The sequence below is a fragment of the Astyanax mexicanus genome, chromosome 23 (assembly GCF_023375975.1).
Source record: "Astyanax mexicanus isolate ESR-SI-001 chromosome 23, AstMex3_surface, whole genome shotgun sequence".
Classification (NCBI taxonomy): domain Eukaryota; kingdom Metazoa; phylum Chordata; class Actinopteri; order Characiformes; family Acestrorhamphidae; genus Astyanax; species Astyanax mexicanus.
Window position 1 is genome coordinate 22,529,706 of NC_064430.1, and position 23,794 is coordinate 22,553,499.

The 23,794-nt window shown below is 38.9% G+C and overlaps 2 protein-coding genes across 2 annotated transcripts; both read left to right on the plus strand.

Annotated features, from left to right (window-relative positions):
* Positions 1–454: 454 nt before the first annotated feature.
* On the plus strand, positions 455–6,558 carry cbx6a (chromobox homolog 6a). Its single transcript, XM_007257616.4, has 5 exons — positions 455–718; positions 2,369–2,412; positions 3,266–3,331; positions 3,954–4,020; positions 4,889–6,558. Exons 1-5 carry the CDS (start codon positions 650–652, stop codon positions 6,149–6,151), a joined length of 1,509 nt encoding a protein of 502 aa, XP_007257678.2. The 5' UTR covers positions 455–649; the 3' UTR covers positions 6,152–6,558.
* A 6,189-nt stretch (positions 6,559–12,747) lies between these two features.
* On the plus strand, positions 12,748–23,771 carry LOC103025013 (epoxide hydrolase 1-like). The gene is made up of 9 exons (XM_049471232.1): positions 12,748–12,817; positions 13,755–13,974; positions 15,115–15,295; positions 16,496–16,708; positions 17,524–17,653; positions 18,384–18,598; positions 19,238–19,346; positions 21,214–21,339; positions 22,341–23,771. Exons 1-9 carry the CDS (start codon positions 12,795–12,797, stop codon positions 22,546–22,548), a joined length of 1,425 nt encoding a protein of 474 aa, XP_049327189.1. The 5' UTR covers positions 12,748–12,794; the 3' UTR covers positions 22,549–23,771.
* Positions 23,772–23,794: the final 23 nt, after the last annotated feature.

The following is a 23,794-nucleotide window of genomic DNA, read 5'->3' on the forward strand; positions in this document are numbered from 1 at the left end:
GAACAATAGCAAATGTAAAAGAGGCCTTTAGTTGTTTAGAAGTTACTCAGGGGTCCTTTGTGAGCTTGCAGAGTGTAGGCGCCTTGCTCTTGGCATGGTTTTTATTGGTCGACCACTCTTGTAAAGGGTAATAATGGTCATGAATTTATTCCGTTAGTACACAATCTGTAGCTTGATGAGCATCAACAACTAATTAGCTAATTAGCGTAACATCACACCTAAAAGCTGCATGTTTTCTAGGGTAATACTTTCCTACTTTTATTTTTTCCGTTTGTTTGTTTAGGTTTTAGTTTGTTTATGTTTAGATATATTTGTGAATTAATGAATTTGACCTAATATATTGTGTCTATTTCATTATGTTGTATAAAAAAATGTATATAAAAAAGATGATAAAAAAACTACGAATCGAGTCGTTCGAATCGCTACGAAGAAGAAGAATCGGTTCATTTAAACGATTCGCAGACGAGTCAGTGATCGGCAGCCGGGCTGTTTAGCTGCTGCCGCCGCTGTCAGAGACGTTTCCCGGCGCGGGCGGAGCCTCGGGCGGCTAGACGGAGCTCGCGGAGGCCGGTGGAGCTGCGGGAGCTTGTGGCGGCGGCGGGGAGGCGATAGTAGGGCGGGCTCGGAGGGCCCGGGATCCGGAGAAGCGATGGAGCTGTCGGGCATGGGGGAGCGCGTGTTCGCTGCTGAAGCCATCCTGAAGCGCCGTGTGCGGAAAGTAAGGCGGCCTTTTTGATGCTCGCGGGGCGCCGAGACCGCGCGCGCGGCGGCGGTAAACGGAGGGCGGGCGGAGGGTCTGGGGGCCGGGGGCCGGGGCTCGCGGCTCGCGCTGCGGGAGGGGAGGAGGGAGGCCTACTCTAAGCTAAACCACCACTAAAGCCCTCCATATTTACCCGTGCAGACAAAAAGCCCGAGGGCGCGAGGAAGCACGAGGCTTCGCTTGTGCAGAATAGTGCACGCTGTTTGTTGCACCGATAAAAACACACTGCAGGCGGCGGGGGGCACGCAGCCATGTCTGCATTACCGTAGAGTTACGTGTGCATGCTTTTTACTGCACGATGCAGGATATGCAGTAACGTTATTTGTGTGCATTGCATGCATGCCTACTCGCTCGTCTCGTGCAATGCAAAATGTTGCATGCTGCAAAAAGCAAATGCAGAGCAACGATTCGAGTCACTGTGTGTCTTGAGCCTGTAGGATATTTATATCTATATATACAGCTCTGAACAAAAAACAAGAGATCCCTTAAAAATGTTAAGGGGGAAGAAAAACTCTGGAATATAATTAAGAGGAATATGGATGATCACAAGCCATTAAACCAAACTAAATTGCTTAAATGTTTTGCACCAGGAGTAAAGCAGCATAAAGTTATCCAAAAGCAGTGTGTAAGACTGGTGGAGGAGAACATGATGCCAAGATGCATGAAAAAAAAACTGTGATTAAAAACCAGGGTTATTCCACCAAATATTGGTGCTCTTAAAACTTTATGAATATGAACTTGTTTTCTTTGCATTATTTGAGGTCTGAAAGCTGTGCATAGTTTTGTTATTTCAGCTTTTTCTCATTTTCTGTAAATAAATGCTCTAAATGACAATATTTTTATTTGGGATTTGGGAGAAATGTTGTCTGTAGTTTATAGAATAAAACAACATTGTTCATTTTACTCAAACATAAACCTATAAAACCTAGCAGTCACCAAAATGTATTGATGAACAGACCAATAGAAGTTCCACAAAATTGCCTGAAAAACTATTTTTACTTTGGCTTTCATTTAAAGTTAGGAAGGTTTTATCTCTTTCCTATAAAGTTACTGTTTTGGAGATATATTTGGAGATGTTTTTTATTGGACAGGGATGAAATGAAAAACTCCCTATAAAAGAAACCTCATAAAATAAAACTATAAAATAAATAGCACTCTATTTACTCTATGTACCAAACTGTGCACAATTAGAAACATTGGATATTTTTTTGTTTGAATGTTGCAGTTTAAAGGGATTATTCCAATGAATGATAAAATAACAATCACCTATGATCTAAAAGCAGTAAAATATGAAATTTGTAAAGAAGGCCTCACTGAATCTGAAATGGTTTGGTTGATCGTTTGTATGATTAAATCTAAATAATACAAGTAAAAGTGTTTTTAAACAGATCATGGTTTAAAATTAAAGAAAAACTTTGGACAGTTATCAGCAAAAATGAGACAAATGGACCATTTTAAAAATTTCATATTGTTTATAAGTAATAATATTAATAACATTTATAATGTGTATATTATGTCTTTGGATATTGTGTTAAAAAGTACATTTAAATGTTAATTTTGTTCATCGTTTATTGCACCATTAATTTTATGCTGTTCTCTGTGTTGCAGAGTAACATCGAGTATCTGGTTAAGTGGAAAGGATGGGCACTGAAGTAAGTGTGTTATTAAGTTGTAATTAAAGAGACACTGATCAGATTGAAGTGAGATTCATGGGTTTTACCACACAAAATATAGACAGTATCGCATGCAGTGTTTTCCTTTATTTCTTTATTTAATGTATTTTCTACATTGTAGATTAATATTAAAGAGATATGGATATGACATATGGAATTACGTAGTAAACAGTTAAAAAGTGTTATTCCTCCACATTAATCCCCTTATCTAAACCTGATAAACTAAGTTTTTATTTACAGCATTTATCTAAATTGAAAAATTAAATGTGAAAGTCGAGTTGTGTAGGATGAGTTGAGAATCGACTTTTAGCTTCAAATTGCATCTGACTTCAGTCACAAAATTCCATTTTTTAACTCTAGTTTGACATAATTTAGTAGTGTAAACTTTGAATTGACTTTATTAGCAGCCAATCAAAACAGTCCTAAAAATGTAATTACTTCTTTTTTCATTTTTAAAGTTTTTTTTGTTGTTGTTCTTGTTGCTTATGCACAAATAGTAGCATAATCAACAACTGCAGCAAGCTTGTGCACCTCCACCTTCTGCTATCTGATTCCCCTAGGTCACGCGAATCACAAATCTAGTAGCATATTTATTTTATGTGATATATTAATTGTATTTAATATATATATATATATATATATATATATATATATATATATATATATATATATATATATATATATAAAATATACATATTGTCTCCATATTGTCAAACAAGCAAATCTGAGGGAGGCAGCACAGCAGAATATTTCACTAAACAACAACGAAATAAATGTTATTTTTATTAGTTTTATGTAAATATTTATTCATATGTTTAATATCTTTGTGCAGGCACAGCACGTGGGAACCAGAGGAAAACATCCTGGATGATCGGCTCATCTCCGCCTTCGAGAAGAAGTAGGTTCAGTTCACTAGAGCTGGTCTGGATCTGTGTAAAAAAGGTTTTTAAAGTTAAACAGTAATGTGCTTTTAGCTCCTGCTGTAATTCTCATGTAATTACATTAGAAACTGAAAGGCAAAACCTGATCCCAGATATATATTCCTAAGATCCATATTTATTTGTAGGAAAAAGTTTGAACAATAAAAAAAAAAGAAAATGAAAAATGTTTTTTTTACAGTGTTGCACACAGTATAATCTCAATGCCATTTCATTAACATGCAGCCACTGCATTTCAGGCCTGAAACACATTCCAAAAATGTATATAATAGGAGGATCAGCTGATTTTTTGGTCCATTTGCAGAGTTGAAACACTTCTGTAGATTCTTTGCTTCATACACACAATAACAGGTTTGGTCTTTCCCAAGCCATCACCGCTGAAGTTATCCTACTGCTGTCCCATGAGTTTTGGCACATTTAAACTTTTTTTTTTGGTACCATGAAGTAAAAGGCATCCCTCGTTTTTTCCACAGGATGTGAATTACTCAAACAGTTCCAGTCGTCTTTATCAGTCCTAACTTTGGACATGATTCTACAGTGACGTCACTTTACCTCCTAATGCTTCTTTTCTTCTCCTTACAGGGAGCGAGAGCAGGAGCTCTACGGCCCAAAGAAACGAGGACCCAAACCAAAAAACCTCCTCCTCAAGGTCTGAGCTCCTCTTTGATTTGTCCACATCACATTTTTTCTACCCCAGAGTCAATTTATTTTGAATACCTTCTGATATTAAATCTCGATCAGACTATATGAATTGACATAAATAGAAGATAAAGAATAAAAAATAAAACGGTAGAATAAAAGTGCAGTACACAAAAAGAAAAAAAAACACAAATTGTGGAGTATTTTTCAGACTAATGTTCTGTTTTTGTGGATTTCAAAAGTTTTTTTTCCAGTGGAAGAAGCTTTAATACCTGTGTGAGCCACATGTTGAGTGAGGGAACATCTGGACAATTCCACAACAGTAAAATATATAATATATGTTAAATATATTTTAAAATCTGTTAAAAATGATAAAACTACAAACAAATATTCTTTATTCTTATTTAAAACCATATCAGGGGCGCAGCTCGGAAGATGCAAACATGGTTACCATGTCTTACTATTCTATTTTAATGTTGTTTTGCAGGAAAGGCTTAATTTTTAATGCCAATCTAAGCGACTTCTAAGCCATTCCAGGCAGCAACGGTTAAGCACAATTAAACCTAAATTAAGTGTAAATTGATTTATGCTCAGTTTACATTCATCCCTGCAAAAACAAGTCTTTTAGGCAGAACCATCAATTCATCCATGTCATTGCTTTTGGTGCCAGTGGGCCATAGAACCTAGTTCTACAGAGCAAGTAGAGCATGAAGACAACCACTTTTAGTGAAGTAAGGAAAAACAAGTATTAGTGCGGACTAAAAAATACTAATAGAACACATTTATAGTCTGTCTTTCTATGCAGAGATATGTGTATATAAATATAATATTACCTAATATTAGTTTGCTGTTTATTTAAACCATTTTCCCTTCTCTAGGCGAGAACTCAACCGTCGCCCCGAGTCTCCAAAACTCGAAACACTCCTCCTCGCTCTTCCTCCTCCTCTGCCTCCTCTTCCTCCTCAGCTGTCGTTCCTCCTGTCAATCCTGTACGTTCCTCTTCATCATCCTCTTCTTCCTCCCTGGCACCAACACCCAGATTGCACTCCCTGGCTGCTTCGCACAAGCTAAAGAAGGACATCCATCGCTGCCACCGGATGTCCCGACGACCTTTGCCCCGGTACGATCCGGACGGCTCCTCCTTTTCCTTCCGGCCACCGATCTCTCCATTCTCTGAGACTGTGCGCATCCTAAACCGCAGGGTGAAGCCGCGAGAGGTCAAGCGGGGTCGCATCATCCTCAATCTGAAGGTTATCGACAAGTGTGGCGGCAGGGCAGCCAACAGGGGGCCGACGCAGTCGCATCAGGGACGGGCGCAGATCCCATCCCGGAATCGCATTATCGGGAAGAAGCAGGGCGACATGCCCTACAGGCCCTTCCAGCCTCCGATGAAAATGCTGGGGTTCCCGATGTACGGCCAACCGTTCGGGCTTCAGCCCTTCCCGCCGGTTTCAGCTCAGCCCAATAGAAGAGCAGGATCTACCTCTGGAACGAGGGGCAGGGGTGGAGGCTGTGGTCCAGGTCGTCCGAGAAAGGCCACCAAATTTCCGTACCAGTCACCTCCCTCGCCCTCCAGCTCGAGCGGCTCTGAAAGCGACGCTTCTTCTCCGCCCAAAATCCAGCCGGGACCTCCACAGGCATCGCCATCCGAGACCGCCCCTTCATCTCCGCCAGTACTAAGCCCAGAAACCCCGTCCCGTGGCTCTGAACCCCCTCAGAACCACTCCAGCAGTGCCAAGCCTGGATCTGCATCGAACCCTACGTCCTTCCTGCCCTCCTCCCCATCTCTTTCCTCCTCTGCTTCATCATCATCATCTCCTGAAGATGAAGAAGAAAAGGCTCAGGGTGGAAAGAGAAAACCATGCCGTAGAATCCGGGCGTCTGAAGCTGCCACTTCCCACCCGGCAGCAGAAAAGAGGGCTGAGAGAAGGGCTCTGAAAAAGGCTGACCCTGACTGGCGTCCTGAACGGTCCCCCGGCTGCATCAACGTAGTCGTCACAGATGTGGCTACCAACCACCAGACCGTCACCATAAAGGAATTCTGCAAGCCTGGAGCTGGTTCCAAAGGTTCCACAGGTTCCTCACCCCCGTCCCCCTCACAAGCCAAGAACCCCGGCTCTTCTGCCCCTGCTGCCACCTAGGCCTTTCTAGCTAGAAGATCATTCACTCGTCCAGTTACCCCAGTAAGAACTTGCCATGAAGATATTTACCTTTCCCAAAAAAAAAAAGAAAAGGAGTTGCCATCAATGAAATTAAAACATATTTTTAAAGAAATTTTAGAGATATATGGAAGTTGTATGTTTAAGGACTTGGACTCTTAACCGAAGGGGCTCCTTCCTAACATATTCCTTTCAAATGCACACTGACCCACACAAGAGATTCTAGGATTTTGTCATTTACTTACTTGCTCAGTTTTTTGTGTTCACGATGACCCTGCGGATCCTTACGTTTTCCGAAGTAACCACAGGAAACTGTTAACTATTATACAAGTGACGCAAAGTTAAGGGAATGCTCCTGGAGTCAAGTTTTCTGTTTTTTTTTTTTTTTTGTATGACTTGAAACAACACATCAGCAAGTTATGACAAAAAAAATTCTATCTTTATACAACTCTACTCTTTCAGTAGGCAGTTCTACTGTTTCCTGTTTCTGGAAAACGTTCTTCTACTCGGCACAATCTGAAGAAGTATTTCCAATTAACAACAGATGGTTAAAGGCCATTTAGGGCTAATGAAAGGTCACTTCTGGCACTACCGTCCATTCATAGTCCATAGTTAGGACCTCTAATTGACATTAGCTTGTTTTTGTTGGTCATATACATTTGAACTATAGTCCAGTACTGCAAAAGTAGAAGTCCAGGAAGTCCAACTGGTCTACTTGGACCCATTAGTTCAGGAATTCCTTTTAATACCTGATGACCTTTCCCCTGGGCACACCACCTTGACCTTTTTTGTTCCAGGTTTCCCTGGTGGTCCTTATTTCACTTCTGGCTCTAGAAGTCCAGAAGGACCATTGGGTCCATTTAGATCCTTTACATTATTGATTCCAGTTGGCCCTTGAGCCTTTGAGGACCATTCTCCTCAGACAGACCATCTTCAATTTTGGTCTAGGCTTCCCTGGTGCACCAGAAAGTTCACCTAACCCTTTACGTTAATTTTTTACCTTGAGGCTCTAATAGTCCAGGTAAGGCTCTTGGACATGGTTGTTGATAATTCAAATACACTTCAGCTTTACTTGAAAGGAATGCAGGATCATCGTGTGAACACATTAAAACTTCTACTTCATTTGAAGTGCACAACTCAAACTTACAGATTATGCTTTAGCAACTGCACTTATTTGGCACCAGCCAAAGCATCAACAAAACCCCCAGAACCATTGCCTGCCCCGAATGGGCTTGGGATCCCTCCACAATGCACACGCAACCCGAAAGCTGTAGAGACAATTCAGTTTGGACCTTCTGCTCTGCCTCTCCTTTACCCCTCCCACCTCCATTATCAAAGGACTACGTCCACCAAGACTCTAAACTGACGCTGTTCTTCACCCACTCTGTGAATATGCCAAGGACTGCACCTCAAGCTACTGCTACTGTAACACCTTTCCGGTTCCTTCCATGCCCTTCTTCCTCCGCAGGAGTCCCGATTGCCTTCCAGACCAACCCGAGTTTGTGTTTGGTGTCGTTTCTTTTAGCCTTTTATCTGAAACTTTAACCACAGTGTCTACTGCCTACACTGTTACACTCCTAGTTTAATATTGGTCAGCACAGGCATCTATTAGCTGATGTGTCGGAGCTGGAGATTCAGCAATTTCCTCCAAGAAAGGATGCATGTGTTAGTGATCAAGGGAGTTTATATAAAGAGGAATTGGGCAATTGGCCTTATAAATATACCCATTGTCCAGACTTATCCTTAAAATCAGCACTTTCTGGTGAAAGGCCAGTTCACCAGACCCCATATTTGGTGTTTTCTGTTGTTTGCCTTAAGTATACGTCTTGGGTAGCCAACGTTTGTTCAACTGTGGCAAACAATATGATGTAATTGCAGAAAATATTACAAACCGCAGACCTCATGCAGGAGCTTCGCTCACCGTGTCGCACACATGGAAGTTGAGCAAACTCTGTGGACGAAGGCATAATACAACAACACCTGTGATTGGTCGTTAAAAAGAGGTGTGCAGGCAAAGTAAACCGCAGGAAGTATGCACTTAAAAATTATGAGTTTCTTTGGATGGATGATCACAAGCCATCAAACCAAGCTGAACTGCTTGACTTTTTGCACCAGGAGTGGCATTATCCAAAAGCAGTGTGTAAAACTGGTGGAGGAGAACATGATGCCAAGATGCAATATGCATTTTTGGCTGCAATTTAAAATTTTCAATGATAACGTTTCTGACTGAATCCTAAAAAGAGAACCAAATACAAACATCAGTACTCACCACTGTTCAGGCCAGCCCTATAGAGAATATACGTTTTTGCTTTTTAACTCGTAGCCTGTCTGGTCAGCCGCACTTGCCGAGGTAGATGAGTGTTTTCTTTGAGAGACCCTTTTTTTAGAACCTGGTGCACAAGGGCTCCTGTGAATGTAACTTAAGGAATTTGGGATTTTGGGCTAATTTGGGATTTTTGGGGGTGGCGGGAGGTTGCATGTGCTTTTTTCGCTCATATTATTCATAGCCAATAAGCGACCTGTCAGGATAGATGCTGTTTCAATGCTAAAATGTCGTCAACAGTATTTATCACAGTAACTTATCACAAATTCTCACAACATCTGTCTTGCCTGGGGCCTTCCGTACAACCTTCTGCACAACCCTCTGCAGGGGGAGTCGAGTCCTGTTCGCCGTACGAGTTTTGCGATTTTGGCATTGAACATTCACATGGCAGCTAACTCAACTGTGGCGAAGGAAAACACAATGTCAGACGCGACTGTAGGAAATAAACAACGTGGTTTAATTATAGCTAAATAACTCATTCAATTTAAGCAGCAGTAAAGTAACTGTGCCTTTGGGAACTCTGGGGAGAGGACACTATGAAGGAACATTTTACGTGAAGTTACAAAGTGGGAGAAAATGGCATAAAATACAACTACACAATTGTTTGGTCCTAGTCTAAACTTTCTTAGATGATAGTTTATTTCTTTTTCAGACTGAAGACTTATCTTACCTGCCTGGTAGTTTCCAAAGCAGCTGGCACTTCATAGGCCATTCCTGCACATGTATTATTCCTAGTATTATTTATCTAGCGACCAAATGTACTCTTTTTAGACCTGCAGACTCTCTTTTAGTTTGGTATAGGTTACTTTGCTTAGTTAATTCTTACATGTCTTTTTTTGGTTGTCTTTCTGAGCTCCGTAGGTGAAGTTTAGTATATCCCGTCACTGGGAGAGACTGAGGCCCAATCCTATTTCACTTCTTGGCTCTACCACTTACCCCTACCCCTTCTTTTCGAGTGTAACCCTTATCCTTTTGATTTTAGAACAGAGTTAGAAAGGGAAGGTGTTAAATCCTCCCTCAAGGAATTGGAAAACCTTTAATACATCACCACCGATACGTCATCAGGAGCGCTAAAGCTAAAGTTCACTAACCTTTAGCTGCTGCTGGTTAACTAGTTAACTTTAGGGCGTATTTTATTGTATGTCTTCAGAAAGGGTGGAGATGATGCAGAAATAGTCCATTATTATTGTCCATTCCTCAATTCTTAACTCTGTGATGGGGAGCTAAAATTAGCTTTGATTAGCTTTTTGATTTAGCTTTTTTTATATTTCTGTTCTGCCTTAAATGCTGCAGCCCCTGCCATCTGTTGCACCTTTTAAGGTGGAACGGGAAAGTTAACTATGTAGCTACTGAGACAAACTACTAGCGATCTTTTTTATACTTATATGCCATAAAACATTGAAATTCTACACATTAAACTATGGTAATGTAAAGCTAATCCTCACTTTTAACAAGGAAAATACTGAAATTTATGGGTTTCTATAAATACCCCTCGGTTTGAAGTGTGCTAAATCTGAAAAATCTCTGTATGAAGAACAAACAAACTCTATTTCTTCCCCCATAACTACCCCTCCAGCCTAATAAGAATCAGGAAACTCCTACCCCTTGGCGTGCACACTCAAAACTAAGGGGTAGGGGTAAGGGGTAAGAGTAAGTGGTGAAATTGGATTGGACCTGACTCACTGACCTTCCCGTCGTCTCTGGTGCTGCCCCCCCGTTGTAGGGCGTCTCGTTTGGTGCATCTGTACTATATCCAGCATAACAAAGCATGTGTTGCCTTCCGCCTCTGTGTTTTGACTCCACAACTTAGCCGTTCCCTCAGTCTAGACGAGTGTCTCACATTACTGGCGGTTGAGTCTCTGTTTACCCCTGTGAAGTTCGTACTGTAACGCTAGCGAATAGCTGTTAGGATTTACTATGACGTGAAAAACAGCTTTTTGGCAAAGGTGGCTCGTAGTCGAGAGGTAGCACAGCACTACGTTATCAAGTAGCCTTTCTTTTTCCCCAAATAGGGCTCGAAGTTCTTTCTGGATGTTTAGCCACCGGGGAGTCAGCAGTGACACCCAACATGAGAGATAAGAGATAAGAATATCGAGATAAAAAAAAGAAAGGAAAAGAGTCGGATCCTCAGATAGCAGAAGATTGTCTGGAGCGTGTCGTTTCGAGGGCTTCTCGTCTTTTATTTTGAATTTTTTGTACTGTAGAAGTGATTATTATTATAAGTGCCACCTTTCTTTTATAGCCATCGTTGTTCTATTTTAATAGTCCAAGTTTGGGTTCAAGAGAATGTACAACCCAAAAATACCGAAATATGTGTGATTTATGAAAAAATGTATCTGTATGGTTTTATGTATAAGGTTAATGCCATTGATGAAGTTAATGATGATGATGATAATATTAATGCTGATGATGATAATGACGGTCATGATAATGATGATAATTATAATAATAACATTGTAATGTAATCTGATGCATGTTTTGCAATCCCTAATTGTACAGGTCAATTTAATGTCAATTATTGTTGTTGCTTTGTGTGTTTCCTCTTGTAAGATGCTTTTAATAAAAATCACCCCAAAGACAAACAATTTGTTGCTGCTGATTTTTTTGCTTGTCAGAATCAGTTAGTCAATTACAACACATCCACTACACTGAAATTTGGGGAATTCAAGATGGCGGCACCACACGTCCAATAGGAGCAACAGCAGTAGTGAAATCGCGTATCTCCAATCATAGGACTAAGATCTGAAATCCTGTCTTTCTTGGTACCACTTTAAAATAAGACTACCTTTATAAAGGGTTTAAAAACGATTTACAATTAGTTTATTGATGGTTACTAATTAGGTTGTAAATGCCTTAAAAATCATTAATAATCAGTTATAACACATACGTAAAACGGGCAAGAATATAGATGGCTGTGGGTTCACTATTTGGCAAACAACAGGTCATTGTTGCCCTTTCTATGTGTAATAACTGATTATTAATGATTTTTAAGGCATTTACAACCTTATTAGTAACCATTAATAAACAAATGGTTAACTATTTTTAAACCCTTTATAAAGGTAGTCTTATTTTAAAGTGGTACCTCTTTCTTTCCCACCCAATCCTCCACCGAACTAAAACAGCCTGAAACAGAAGCGCCAAAAACAGCTCAGCATTCATACACACTAGAGACTACCTAAAATTAATGATAAACCCTGAAATCACATTCTCACCAGAGAGGCCTATAAATTATGGAGATGAATTAGTGCCAAATTGAAAAGCAAACACTACCATGGTGAACTGTAAATTCATTCCACAGAATGTGTTGCTTTTTTTTTTTCAAAGTTTCTTTGATTCTACCAAATGTAAAACCTCTGGAAAATAATCAAGAGGAAGATGGATGATCACAAACCATCAAACCACCAAACTGAACTGCTTGAATTTTTGCACCAGGAGTAAAGCAGCATAAAGTTATCCAAAAGCAGTGTGTAAGACTGGTGGAGGAGAACCTGATGCCAAGATGCATGAAAAAAAAAGATTAAAAAACAGGGTTATTCCACCAAATATTGATTTCTGAACTCTTAAAACTTTATGAATATGAACTTGTTTTCTTTGCATTATTTGAGATCTAAAAGCTCTGCATCTTTTTTTGCAAATAAATGATTGATATTTTAATTTGGAATTTGGGAGAAATGTCTGTAGTTTATAGAATAAAACAACAATGTTCATTTTACTCAAACATAAACCTATAAATATGTCTGATGTCTGAATGTTACGATAAAAAAAGGAATACATTCTGTGGATTGCATTCATATTTTTACATTTGGGACAAATTTATTCTACATACCAGATCCCCAAAATCTTAAGTCTTTAGCGTTAAAAAGAGCACAAAAACACACAGCGGCTTCACTGGCAGAGAATCTTATCCACCATCCACCCCAAACTCAGGAGGGTGAACAATGATCCATCAGCAGAACCACCATAATGAAATTTAGTCAAACATAAACCCCCAAATATTGTCAATGTCTCAAACGAAACTCAAATAACCCAAACAAAAAAGAACAAAAAAATTTGCAACCCCTGAGCATTCTGGGAGCTCCCCCTGAGTTCCTAATCCACCCAGAACGAGTCAGAGAAGGATAACTGAACGGTGGAGTGGAAAGGTTCCTCAGAAACACAAACAAATAACAATTGTTCTACATCGGCCTTCTAACCCGAGAACACACACTGCCCCAATTACCTCAGATTATACTGGAGCTCAGCTGGACGGATTAATCCCAGCCATTTACCACAGAGCCCTGCTGAGTCCTGACCACAGCAGGAATGCTTCTTCTGATGCCTTTTAGGTAAGTGTACTATAATTCACTCTTTATTATATTATAATGTATGCTATGGATGTGATTTGGCTTCACACTAGACCTCGAGCAGCTTGGACTGTGTGTCTCTCCACTCTTCCTCCAGTCTCTGCTCCCTTGATGTCCCTCAAATTAAATAAAGTAAAATTTACTGATGATCAGTGATGGTTTGGAGAGTCATGTCTGTCATCTGCTGGTGTTGATCCACTGTGTTTTATTATCAAGTCTAAAGTCAGTGCAGTTTTGTTTTCCCACAAAATCTTACAGCACTTCATATCTTACAGCTTCCCTCTGCTGAAAACAACTTTTATAGAGATGTGGATTTCATTTTCCAGCATTTTCATTTTGGCAGGACACTGCCAAAAGTACCAATTGGTCTTATTATTATATAATATTCAAATTTTCTGAGACACTGATTTTTTTTTTTTATTGGCTGTAAGCCATAATCAATAATCAACAATAAATGAAATAAAGCTTAAAATATATCACTCTGTGTCTAATACATCTATATAATATATGAGTTTCACATTTTGAACTAAATTACTGAAATAAACTATTTTTTAAATAATATTCAGATTTTTTGAGATGCACTAGTAGTGTCCCGAAGATACCTGTAATCAAGCATCTGTTTGAGGACTGCCTTCAGAAGTGTAAATACAGAGGGGCATTTTCCCAGTTCAGGATTAAGCCTGGTCTTGGACTATACATAATTTTTAATAGAAATTTTCCAATAAAATAAAAATATAGTCTACAACTAGGCTTAAGATACATGCCATTTAATTATTGCATGCATTTAAACGTGCAAATTTATTATGAAACACTGAGGAAAAGCGAGTTTAATGCATATTCCCGCTATTTGTTTTTGGTAAGACAAACCTACCTGATTCTGATATTGGGTAGGACACATCGCACTCTATATTGTCCACAGACATGCAACCAGTTCATTGAGCAGGTCGAGGCTGAAGCTCCTGCAGGTCTTCACAGCGGCTGGTCGCTCTGGTGCAGGACATACAGGACGGGTGGGATGCTACAGGACAGTGAGCTCCATTCCGCTGGGGGACGGCTGGTGGAGCAGAGAGACGAGACCGGCGTCTGAGGACTCTCGTATTCATCCATTTAGAATAGAAACTTCAGATACAGAGATTCAGGTGATGCTACAATCTCACTATCAGCTGATATCAGTACTACAGCTGTTGTGGCTGAATGCAATCAAATTTTCACAGTAACATTGCAAGCCTACATGGAAACATGTGACCAGAAGTGAGGACAAGCTTCTTTCTGTTATGCGTAGTATATAAATTAAAGTATAACGTAATTTTTGGACATTACAAGGCGCATTTTAAGCGCATATGTACAAGTCAGATAAAATCTCCAGGAATCTAGAACAAGTGAACCAAGTCAAGGCCTGGGAGTACCTAGCTTAAAATAATTTGAGCAACTTAGGATCTCTGTAAACAACACTAGTAAGGAACAATGTTGTCGCCATATCTCCCTTTTAATTTAGCAGAAACATAACAAAACTGTAATTCTTAAAAATAGCATTTTTAAAAGTCAAACAAGAGCTTGATGTTAATCTACACACATTTCTCTCCTAAAAAATGTTTATTTGGGTAAGTAAAATGCTTTTGTTTATTTACAATAAGCTTAGAAGGTTAGCAGCAGTGTTAGCCGAGGTTAGCACCAGCGCTAGTGCTAGTAAATGCTGCCTGACGGCGCTACACTGAGGAAACCTGAGTAAGCTAGCAGTTCGTCCCACGTACCTTGTTTTAACACGGTTATCCCAGGGGCTACAGTCTGATATACCCACCTCTGAACGGGGAAAGAGCTAGCACTTAGCGCGGTTAGCGGCTAATGCTAATACTGCTGGAGAACTAAACTGAAACTCCTGTATAACTCTGTACTTCAGTGGAGTGACTTTACTACTCCTTAATGCCTGACTGATAGAATTGATACATAAGGAGCACCGGATTATAAGGATTTCTGATCATTTTTTAGGGGAAAATTAAAGGATTTTAAGTGCACCTTGTACTGCAAAAAAATACGGTAAACATAATTCATCATCAGAAGCTCTATTAAATAACTATTAACTTGTGTTGAGTAATGACTGAATGAGGACTGAAAAAGCATACAGCTGAAAGACACAGTGTCCTCTATTGGATTTTATTAGCTTAGCATATCTCAGGTTAAGTTTAGATCAGTATCTTCTTTAATAAGAAACAATAATATAAATATTCTCTACCAAACAGTAGAGCTGAGGTTTAAGGGTTAATGGTCTCCTCTCCCATTAGGATCTTCACGCGAGGCTGGACAGGGCCAGACTGTCTCCTCCTCTGGAGAACTCTGGCTTCCACTACGGCTTCAGCTCCAGCTACCTTCAGAAAGTGATCTCCTACTGGAGACACAACTTCGACTGGCAAAAGCAAGTTAACGTCCTGAACAGATACCCGCACTTCAAAACCAACATCGAAGGTCAGTCTGAACCAGTCTCTTACCAAAAGGGTTCTGTGTGGTGATAAACCTGAGAAACAACATTTAGTTTTTTACTTTATGTTTAAGTCATGGTTCTACAATTTCAATTCCAAAAAAAGTTGGGGCGCTGTATAAAATGTGAGGAAAGGTAAATAAAAACAAAATACAATGGTTTCAAATTCAATAGACCCATATTTAATTCCCAATCAAACATAGAAAACATTAAGATGTTTTAAGATTTTATGAAAAATATTAATTCATTTAGTGCTTGATTGCAGAAAATTGTCTAATAAAACTTAAGACAGGGTAACAAAACACTGGAAACATAAGTTGCACCAATAATAAACAGCTGCAATAGAAGCAAATTGCAACTACCTCACATGACTGGGTATAAAAAGAGCATTATTGAGAAAGAGAGAGAGAGATTCTCTCTGAGAGTCTCTCAGAAGCAAATAAAACTCCAAATAAAACTTCATAACTTCACAAAATTCAGAAGACATTGGATATCCCACCATCTACAGTTCATAATATCATATATAAACCATATATAAACATCCAGAACCACCCCCCATGATCATTTAAAATGGACTGAGACAAAATAGAAAACTGCACTGTGGTCTTATGAATCAAAACTTTACATTTTAACCTCCTGAGACACACACTTTTGACTTTTGCTTGGTGTGCATTTTTAATTTCTCCTAGCTATTTGGGATTAGTAGGATCAAACAAGTATAAAATCTAAACTTGTTTTTTTTTTGTACAGGAAGCTGTTTGAAGTATGAAAGTGTCCTTTCATAGAGACAGTATTTTTTTACATTTAAAAATGATCCTTGCTATTTAGGATCAAAAGGGATTCCTGCAGTTTTGTTTTTAATCAATTGAATATAATGTTATCATGTGACCACAAGATGGTACAGGCAGTGTCTCCATATGAGGACAAAGGCTCAACTTTTTAAAAAAATTAACGATCATAGTGCAGAGAGGCATAAATGTACTGTCCCCATATGAGGATGCAGGAGCTTGAGAAGCTATATGACCTGTGTTTGTTTTGGAGATAAAAAAATATATATTGCATTCTGTTTTTTAGCATCCCAAAGTTTTTAGAATTGCTGTTATACTGTATATACAACCACTGCCTTTATTAATTCTATTTTTTTTTAAGTTACATGAAAAATAACTGCATGATATGTCCTCCTTCAGGTCTGAATGTACACTTTGTCCACTGTAAGCCCACTGGATCCCTGTCTGGGCAGAGTGGGAAACCCTTGATGCTGCTGCACGGCTGGCCTGGATCTTTTTCTGAATTCTATTGGATGCTGCCTCTCTTGCTGGCCAATCAGGATGACTTGGCGTTTGAGGTCATCTGCCCTTCCATTCCTGGCTATGGCTACTCTGATGCCCCAGAATGTGAAGGTACTGAAATACGAAGCAGCAGATTCAGTAATCATTTTATAATACAGTAAATTAGCAGTAGATGCTACTAATAAGCATTAAATACTTCAGCATGGCTGCTACTTATTTAGCCATGCTAGGTACTTTTGTCCATAGCTGTGTTTCTGTGTTTGTTTCAAAGCCTAGGCTATTTAGCTGAGGTAGGGAAAGTCCTTAGTGGGACTGTCATATTACCCACAATGCTCCTGTGGAGCTCACATGGGTAGAATGTAGGGCAGGTGTTGTATATGAATACCATCGATGTTTAACCCCTCCTGCTCTATTATCCACTTACCCTGATCAAGCCCATCAATAACATTATAACCTAATATAACCTAATTATAACATAATAACCTTATGGGGAGTAAACATGGAACCCATGGAGAAAAGCTTCTAGGACCCAGTTGGTATACACATACATACAGGCCTCACATCTAAAGTGTATACTGGGATTAACAATTAGCAATACTCATGAATAAAATCACGAATGTTAACTTGAGCATGGAAGGATACATCAGCTGCGCCCTCAAAATCACTTTGAATTTAAACAGCCTTTATAGGCTATGTAAAAAAGCGTCTTTATTATGGAACAGCCTTCAATAACATATTGACTAAGAAATGCAGAATAACCTTACTCTTACATTGTCATTTTTTTTTAAACGAGTAATTATTTATTATTTATTATTATTTACTGATTATTGTAATTTCCTTTACTTGTTCGCAATGTTAGCTTCATATAGCTCCACTGTAAAACAATCATACAGCTCAAACCCAGAACTGTTCTCTTTCTGTATCAGGATTCGACACTCTGGCTGCAGCTCGAATCTTTCTGAAGCTGATGGAACGACTGGGCTTTTCCAAGTTCTACCTGCAGGGCGGCGACTGGGGCTCCATCATAGCCACCAACATGGCTCAGATGAAGCCAGAGTAAGATATTAACGCCATTTATCTGACTGACGCTCTTATCCAGCGTGATTTATAAGGTTATTCCTATTACAGAGGTGGGTCACTGTAGTGTTATGTCAGGTTCACACTACACAACTTTTTGAGTGGTCAGTCGTTGTGCTGTTCACACTACATGACTGATCGGCAACACGGGGTCACAAATTGCACAGTTTACTCACTGTGGGAGATTGCCAACTCACCTGGCTGCTCTCCAAAAACAGGTTAATTAAACACGTTATGCTAGTGATTTACAGTGCAAAACCTGTTTTTATTTTACTTTCTAAATTAAAGAAATACTCAGAACAAGTAGTTGATCATTATTTTTAATTTAAAGTTTTAGCTTTTTTTCCCATTCACCCCTATTCATAGAGGAGTTAACAGTTATTTATTGATATAACAGGGAGAATGTTAGGGTGGTCAGACTCTCTATAAACGTGGTTTTCTTTCTGTAATCCCATTGGCTGTATGTAGCTGCTGCTCCTGACTCCCAGTCACCGACTGAGTCAGATGTTAAACATGTAGTGTGAACCAGGCATTAGGAGTCTTGCCCACAAACTTGTATTGGTGTAGCACCGCATCCAATCACCCAGACCAGGAACTAAACCCCACTCTCCAACATGATGCGGTATCTCATTGGCAGGGTGTAGTGAATTCATATTCTACACAACACAGAAAATAAACTCACAAACACTCCCCCCCCTGCACCCTGCAGCAGTGTGAAGGGCCTCCACCTCAACATGTTTCCTGTGACCAATGTAAACCCGGTCATCCTGGTGTCTCTGCTGTTGGGCTCCCGCTTCCCCTCTCTGGTGGGTTTCAGTCAGAAGGACGTGAAGCTCCTGTACCCCTACATGCAGAAGAACATCTTCTCCATGCTGAAGGAGACCGGCTACCTGCACATCCAGGCCACCAAACCAGATACAGCAGGTAATCTAGTTCTACTGGTTCAACTGATTAAATGTCTTTAAATAAACCCAAGAAGAAATTAATAAATAATTAAAAAAATAAACACACTGCTCCTCACACGAAATTAAACCCGGTTCCCTGGCTAGTGAATTGGGACACAGCCGGGAAAAAAACACCATTATAAGGAGATAGGGAGCCCGAGAACGGGCAGAAAAACAAGAACGGGTGGAAAACTAACTTCACGTCGAGCACAACAGAGAGAGGAATATAAACAAAAGCTCACCGGAGAAGCATTTTATTTTATTATTATTATGTTTTATTATTGTTCATTATAGTTCAAACAACCTCCACATCTGACCGCCTATTGCCAACCCCTGGTATAAATTAAGCTGCATGATATGCAGCTTAAATATAATCATGATATTTGTTTGAAGCCCGTTTTAAAGTTACAAGAAATGGTTGCAAAGGTTTTTAATCATTTAGAGATCTCGGTTAAACATAGTTCTTCATGAAACACTTAAAGACTCAAAGAATCTTTGGAGCACCCTTATTTTTAAGAGTGTATGGGTTGTGTATTTACCTGTACAGGTGAGATTCAGTACATTAAACACTTGCTTGCGTAGTGTGGGGTAATTTACAGTGATCTGGCCCCTCCTGCAGGCTGTGGGCTGAACGACTCCCCGGTTGGTCTGGCTGCGTATATACTGGAGAAGTATTCTGGCTGGAACGACTCTCAGAACGTACATCTTCAGGACGGAGGACTTGAAAGGTAAAACATAAAGAGAATCAGAAGAGTATCTTTATTAAAAATGCTTTAAATTTATATTTAATTAACAGGTAACGTGCCTCATGTACCTGGATATGTGTGCAGGTACAGTAACTGCAGGTCGTATGTTGATGCAGGTCCTGCAGTTGAACTCTAACTCATTCATTATTGGTCGTTTTCTTGTCTTGAGGTCTCTGCAGAGCAGATCCTGTAACACAGCAGTGACACTGAGATGTTAGTGGTGTGGTTGGGTGTGTGTTGCAGCAGTGTTAGTGTTGCTGTTTGGGAATACTGTACAGTATATCATATATGGTGGTTTAATTCCCTTTATCCTTAATTGAGTCTAGTAAGAATAATATTTCAACAGTAAAAGTACAGTTTATCCTTTTCAGACCTGAATTATCTCCAGTTATAGAAGAAATTTAAGAATGCTGTTTTCTGTCTGTAAAATTCCGACTGTAATATTCTAATAGGAAATCTATAGAGCACATCATTATTTTAAAATATATAATTTTTATTTTTTGCATTGGATCATACTGCTTTGGAAGCCTGTGTGTAATATTTTATATATTGTATCTTGACATTTTATTTCATAAACTATCCCTAAACAGTAAAAAATACATCACAAAGTGTTCTAAATCCCAATTAAATGAGTAAAAATTAGCTGTTACAATGGCTGTAGTACTTCTGTTTTTCCAGAATTTTAGCAGTGGGCAGGGCCAAGCTACTGTTTCATTGGTGTATAAACTCATTCATTGGCTGGTTCATGGTCTATTCTGATCGACAGCAGCTCTTAAACTGTGTTATGTGCAACAAAACATTTAAAAATAAAGGAAATACATGATGTATGTCTAACTATGTGAACATTAGCTGAGCAGCTAACAGCTAATTATATAGCACATTTGCTATTTTATTCTAACATCAACCTTACTATAAAAAACTACAAAGACAGCTTGACTAAAACTCAGCTACTCCATGTAGTGTAGACATGGACTCAGTTACATCCAAGGCTGTCTGTCAATCACTTAATTCCTGAGTGTAACCCCGCCTTCTTACGATATAGCAGAATAAGGTTTAAAAACTAAACTAAAATTTTCGGGGGAAATAAACATGTGGCAACATTAGCACAGGTAAAAGTAATTGGTGGAATTAAACAATGGTGATGGAATGACAGTGTAGTGAGTAAAATGAGATAGAAAATTGGATCTTCTGTCATTGAAACATATGAAGATGGGCAGAGATACAGATCATACTGCAACCAGCCAGCAGAGGTGCTAGGACATATTGCGCTGTGCATGTTTTTCTAAAGCCAAACATGAGAAATACAGGATTTGGAGAATGAAACTGACACACCTGGTTTTAGAGCACAATAATTTATTGCGGTGACGGACAGTTCTGGAGGAAACAGGAGAGTTGAGGTGCACATTGAATTCTGTCGTGATTTGATCAGCCGTGGTTTTATGTTTTTTGGATACAATCCGAGTTAGCACCCGAACATCCCTTTCAGAGAGCTTCCTCTTACAGCATCCACAGTTAATCCTGTTGGATGTCGTTGGTCCTTCTTGGTGGTATGCTGACATTACCCTGGATACCGTGCTCCAGCAAGACGTGCACCAACAATTTGTCCTCTTTTGAACTCTGGTATGTCACCCATAATGTTGTGTGCATTGCAATATTTTGAGCAAAACTGTGCTCTTACCCTGCTAATTGAACCTTCACATTTTGCTCTTACTGGTGCAATGTGCAATTAATAAAGATTGATCACCAGGCTGCTCAAATTTAGCCTCCCACACTAAAATAACAGGTGTTTCAGTTTCATTGTCCAACCCCTGAATGTTCTGTTGATGCTGTTTATTCTGTTCCATTTCAGGAAGTTCAGTCTGGATGATCTCCTCACTAATGTCATGATCTACTGGACCACTGGCTCCATAGTGTCTTCAATGCGTTTTTATAAAGAGAACTTCAAAGGGAGCCTTCTGAAAAGGGTGGACGCCAGGTGAGCAACATCAAAAAAGTCCTCAAAAAGATCCAGAAAACCTTTTAAAAAAGCATGCTTTGATCTGTTCTAATACGCCAATGAATTGTAGCTTCCAGAGGTTCTCAGACAATCCAGCATCCACACCTAAAAAAAGCACATTTGCAAACCCAGAGGAGCTAGGAAGGTTCTTTCCTTGAGTCTTCCTACTGGTTGTTCCTAATGCTTCTAGAACAATTCTCAGTTTGAGTCTTGGTTTATGTTAGTGGTTCTTCCATGTACTCTTAAGCTGTCCATACACTACATGAAAAGACTCTGAAAAGACTTTTAACAGACTGAAGTCTGACCACCTCTCACATCTAAAGACACATGTTGTGTTCAACTCTCTCCTTTTTTTGCTACAACCTTGTATAGCAAATAATCACAGTTTCACAGCTGTACATTTGCCTTTGTTTTAGAAGTAATTTTAGAAGTAATGCAATAAAGAATGTCATTCGTGCAAAATGTGTATTTATTAAACATGTTTATTAAAAATAACACTGCACAATAAGACAAAGTTGTGCAAAATAAAATAACGTTAAATATAATGACTTTAAAGTGCTACCTGTGTTTAAAATACTGTACATATTAAAGTAAGAACCATATAAGACCTATTAACTACAAAATCGTTTTTTACGTGAACAGTCACATGAAATATAGACTTGCCACTTCCCGTAGCTCTTCTCCTATTGGTTGTCTACATTGTTTAAGTCACTATTAGCGTGAGTCGAGTCTCAAGACTTGCGATAATACAGACAGTCTTTGGGGATGAAGGATGGTGCTGGGAATGTGTGAAGTTCTAAAGATCAGACAGATGTTTAGGTTTTGATTAATGATCTTAGCTGATATTTTCTGAAGTGTTTAGGTGATGTTGGATCATTGCACTAATGTATCTGCATTGTATTCATATTATCTTACATTTTTTTGCTGATCCAGGAAGATTTTGAACATTTCAGTAACAGCCCTGGTCTCTGTGCCCGTAGGGCGAGTGTACATGTGCCCACCGGTTTGGCTGCCTTTCCAGAAGACCTGGTCCACTGCCCGCCCCTGTGGGCTCGCCAGAAATACAGGAACGTTGTGTCCTACTCCTACATGCCCTGTGGAGGACACTTCGCCGCCCTGGAGGAGCCCCAGCTTCTAGCTGATGATATCAGGCAGTTTGTGATCAAAGTGGAGGCTTTAAAGAAGTAGATAATGTAATAAATATGGATACAATATGAGGCCTTATGAGATCATTTTAATTTATAGTTTTTGAGTCATTATCAAAATACTGTGCCTTGATTTTCAATATTCTGTCAATTGCTATTCATGAATGATCATGCACTAGACTTTAGGGAGCTTCAGGTAAATCCATTAATATATGGTCAGATATTATCAACCAATTTAGATTTTCTTTCGTAACAGGCTTCTTCTTAAAAGAAGAATTATGTTTATTTTTCTGTTGTGGTAATACTGTGCATATGGTCTATGTATGTGTTTCACATTATTCACTGTACGTCCCACTGCTCATCTTTCCAACAAACAAAAGGTTGTATATAAAAAAAGTATATAAAATATAAAATACTGTGGCTTTTGGCCCTCCAACCTATTACCTAGTTTAATCACTTTTTACCTTTACTTTTCTTGCCAGAAATTTAAAAAATAAACAAAAAACAGTCAACAGAGATATGATGGAAAGTATATCTATGAATTATATTATATAAGACATGTTGCTTTTTTCTCTCATTTATATTGATATATAAAACTTAGCCATTAAAAGTATAACATTGAATTAGTTTAATTAGTATATGTATAACATGTATAATTATCTCATAAAAACAATACAATATACAGCTCTGGAAAAAATAAGAGAGCACTTATAATGAAAAAAAAAAAAAAAATGAAAATTGTTTCTTTGATTTTACCAAATTGAAAATCTCTGGAATATAATCAAGAGGAAGATGGATGATCACAAGCCATCAAACCAAGCTGAATTGCTTGAATTTTTGCACCAGGAGTAAAGCAGCATAAAGTTATCCAAAAGCAGAGTGTAAGACTGGTGGAGGGGAACATGATGCCAAGATGCATAAAAAACTGTGATTAAAAAACAGGGTTATTCCACCAAATGTTGATTTTTTTCTGAACTCTTAAAACTTTATGAATATGAACTGGTTTTCTTTGCATTATTTGAGGTCTGAAAGCCCTATCTTTTTTTGTTATTTCAGCCGTTTCTCATTTTCTGTAAATAAATGCTCTAAATTACAATATTTTATTTGGAATTTGGGAGAAATGTTGTCTGTAATTTGTAGAATAAAACAACAATGTTCATTTTACTCAAACGTATACCTATAAATAGCAATAGCAAATAGCAAATGTATGTATCCAAAATAATCAATACGTTTCTGTTATCGTTAATAAATATTAAATGTGTCTCAGTGTTGTGTCTGTGTGTCGTCAT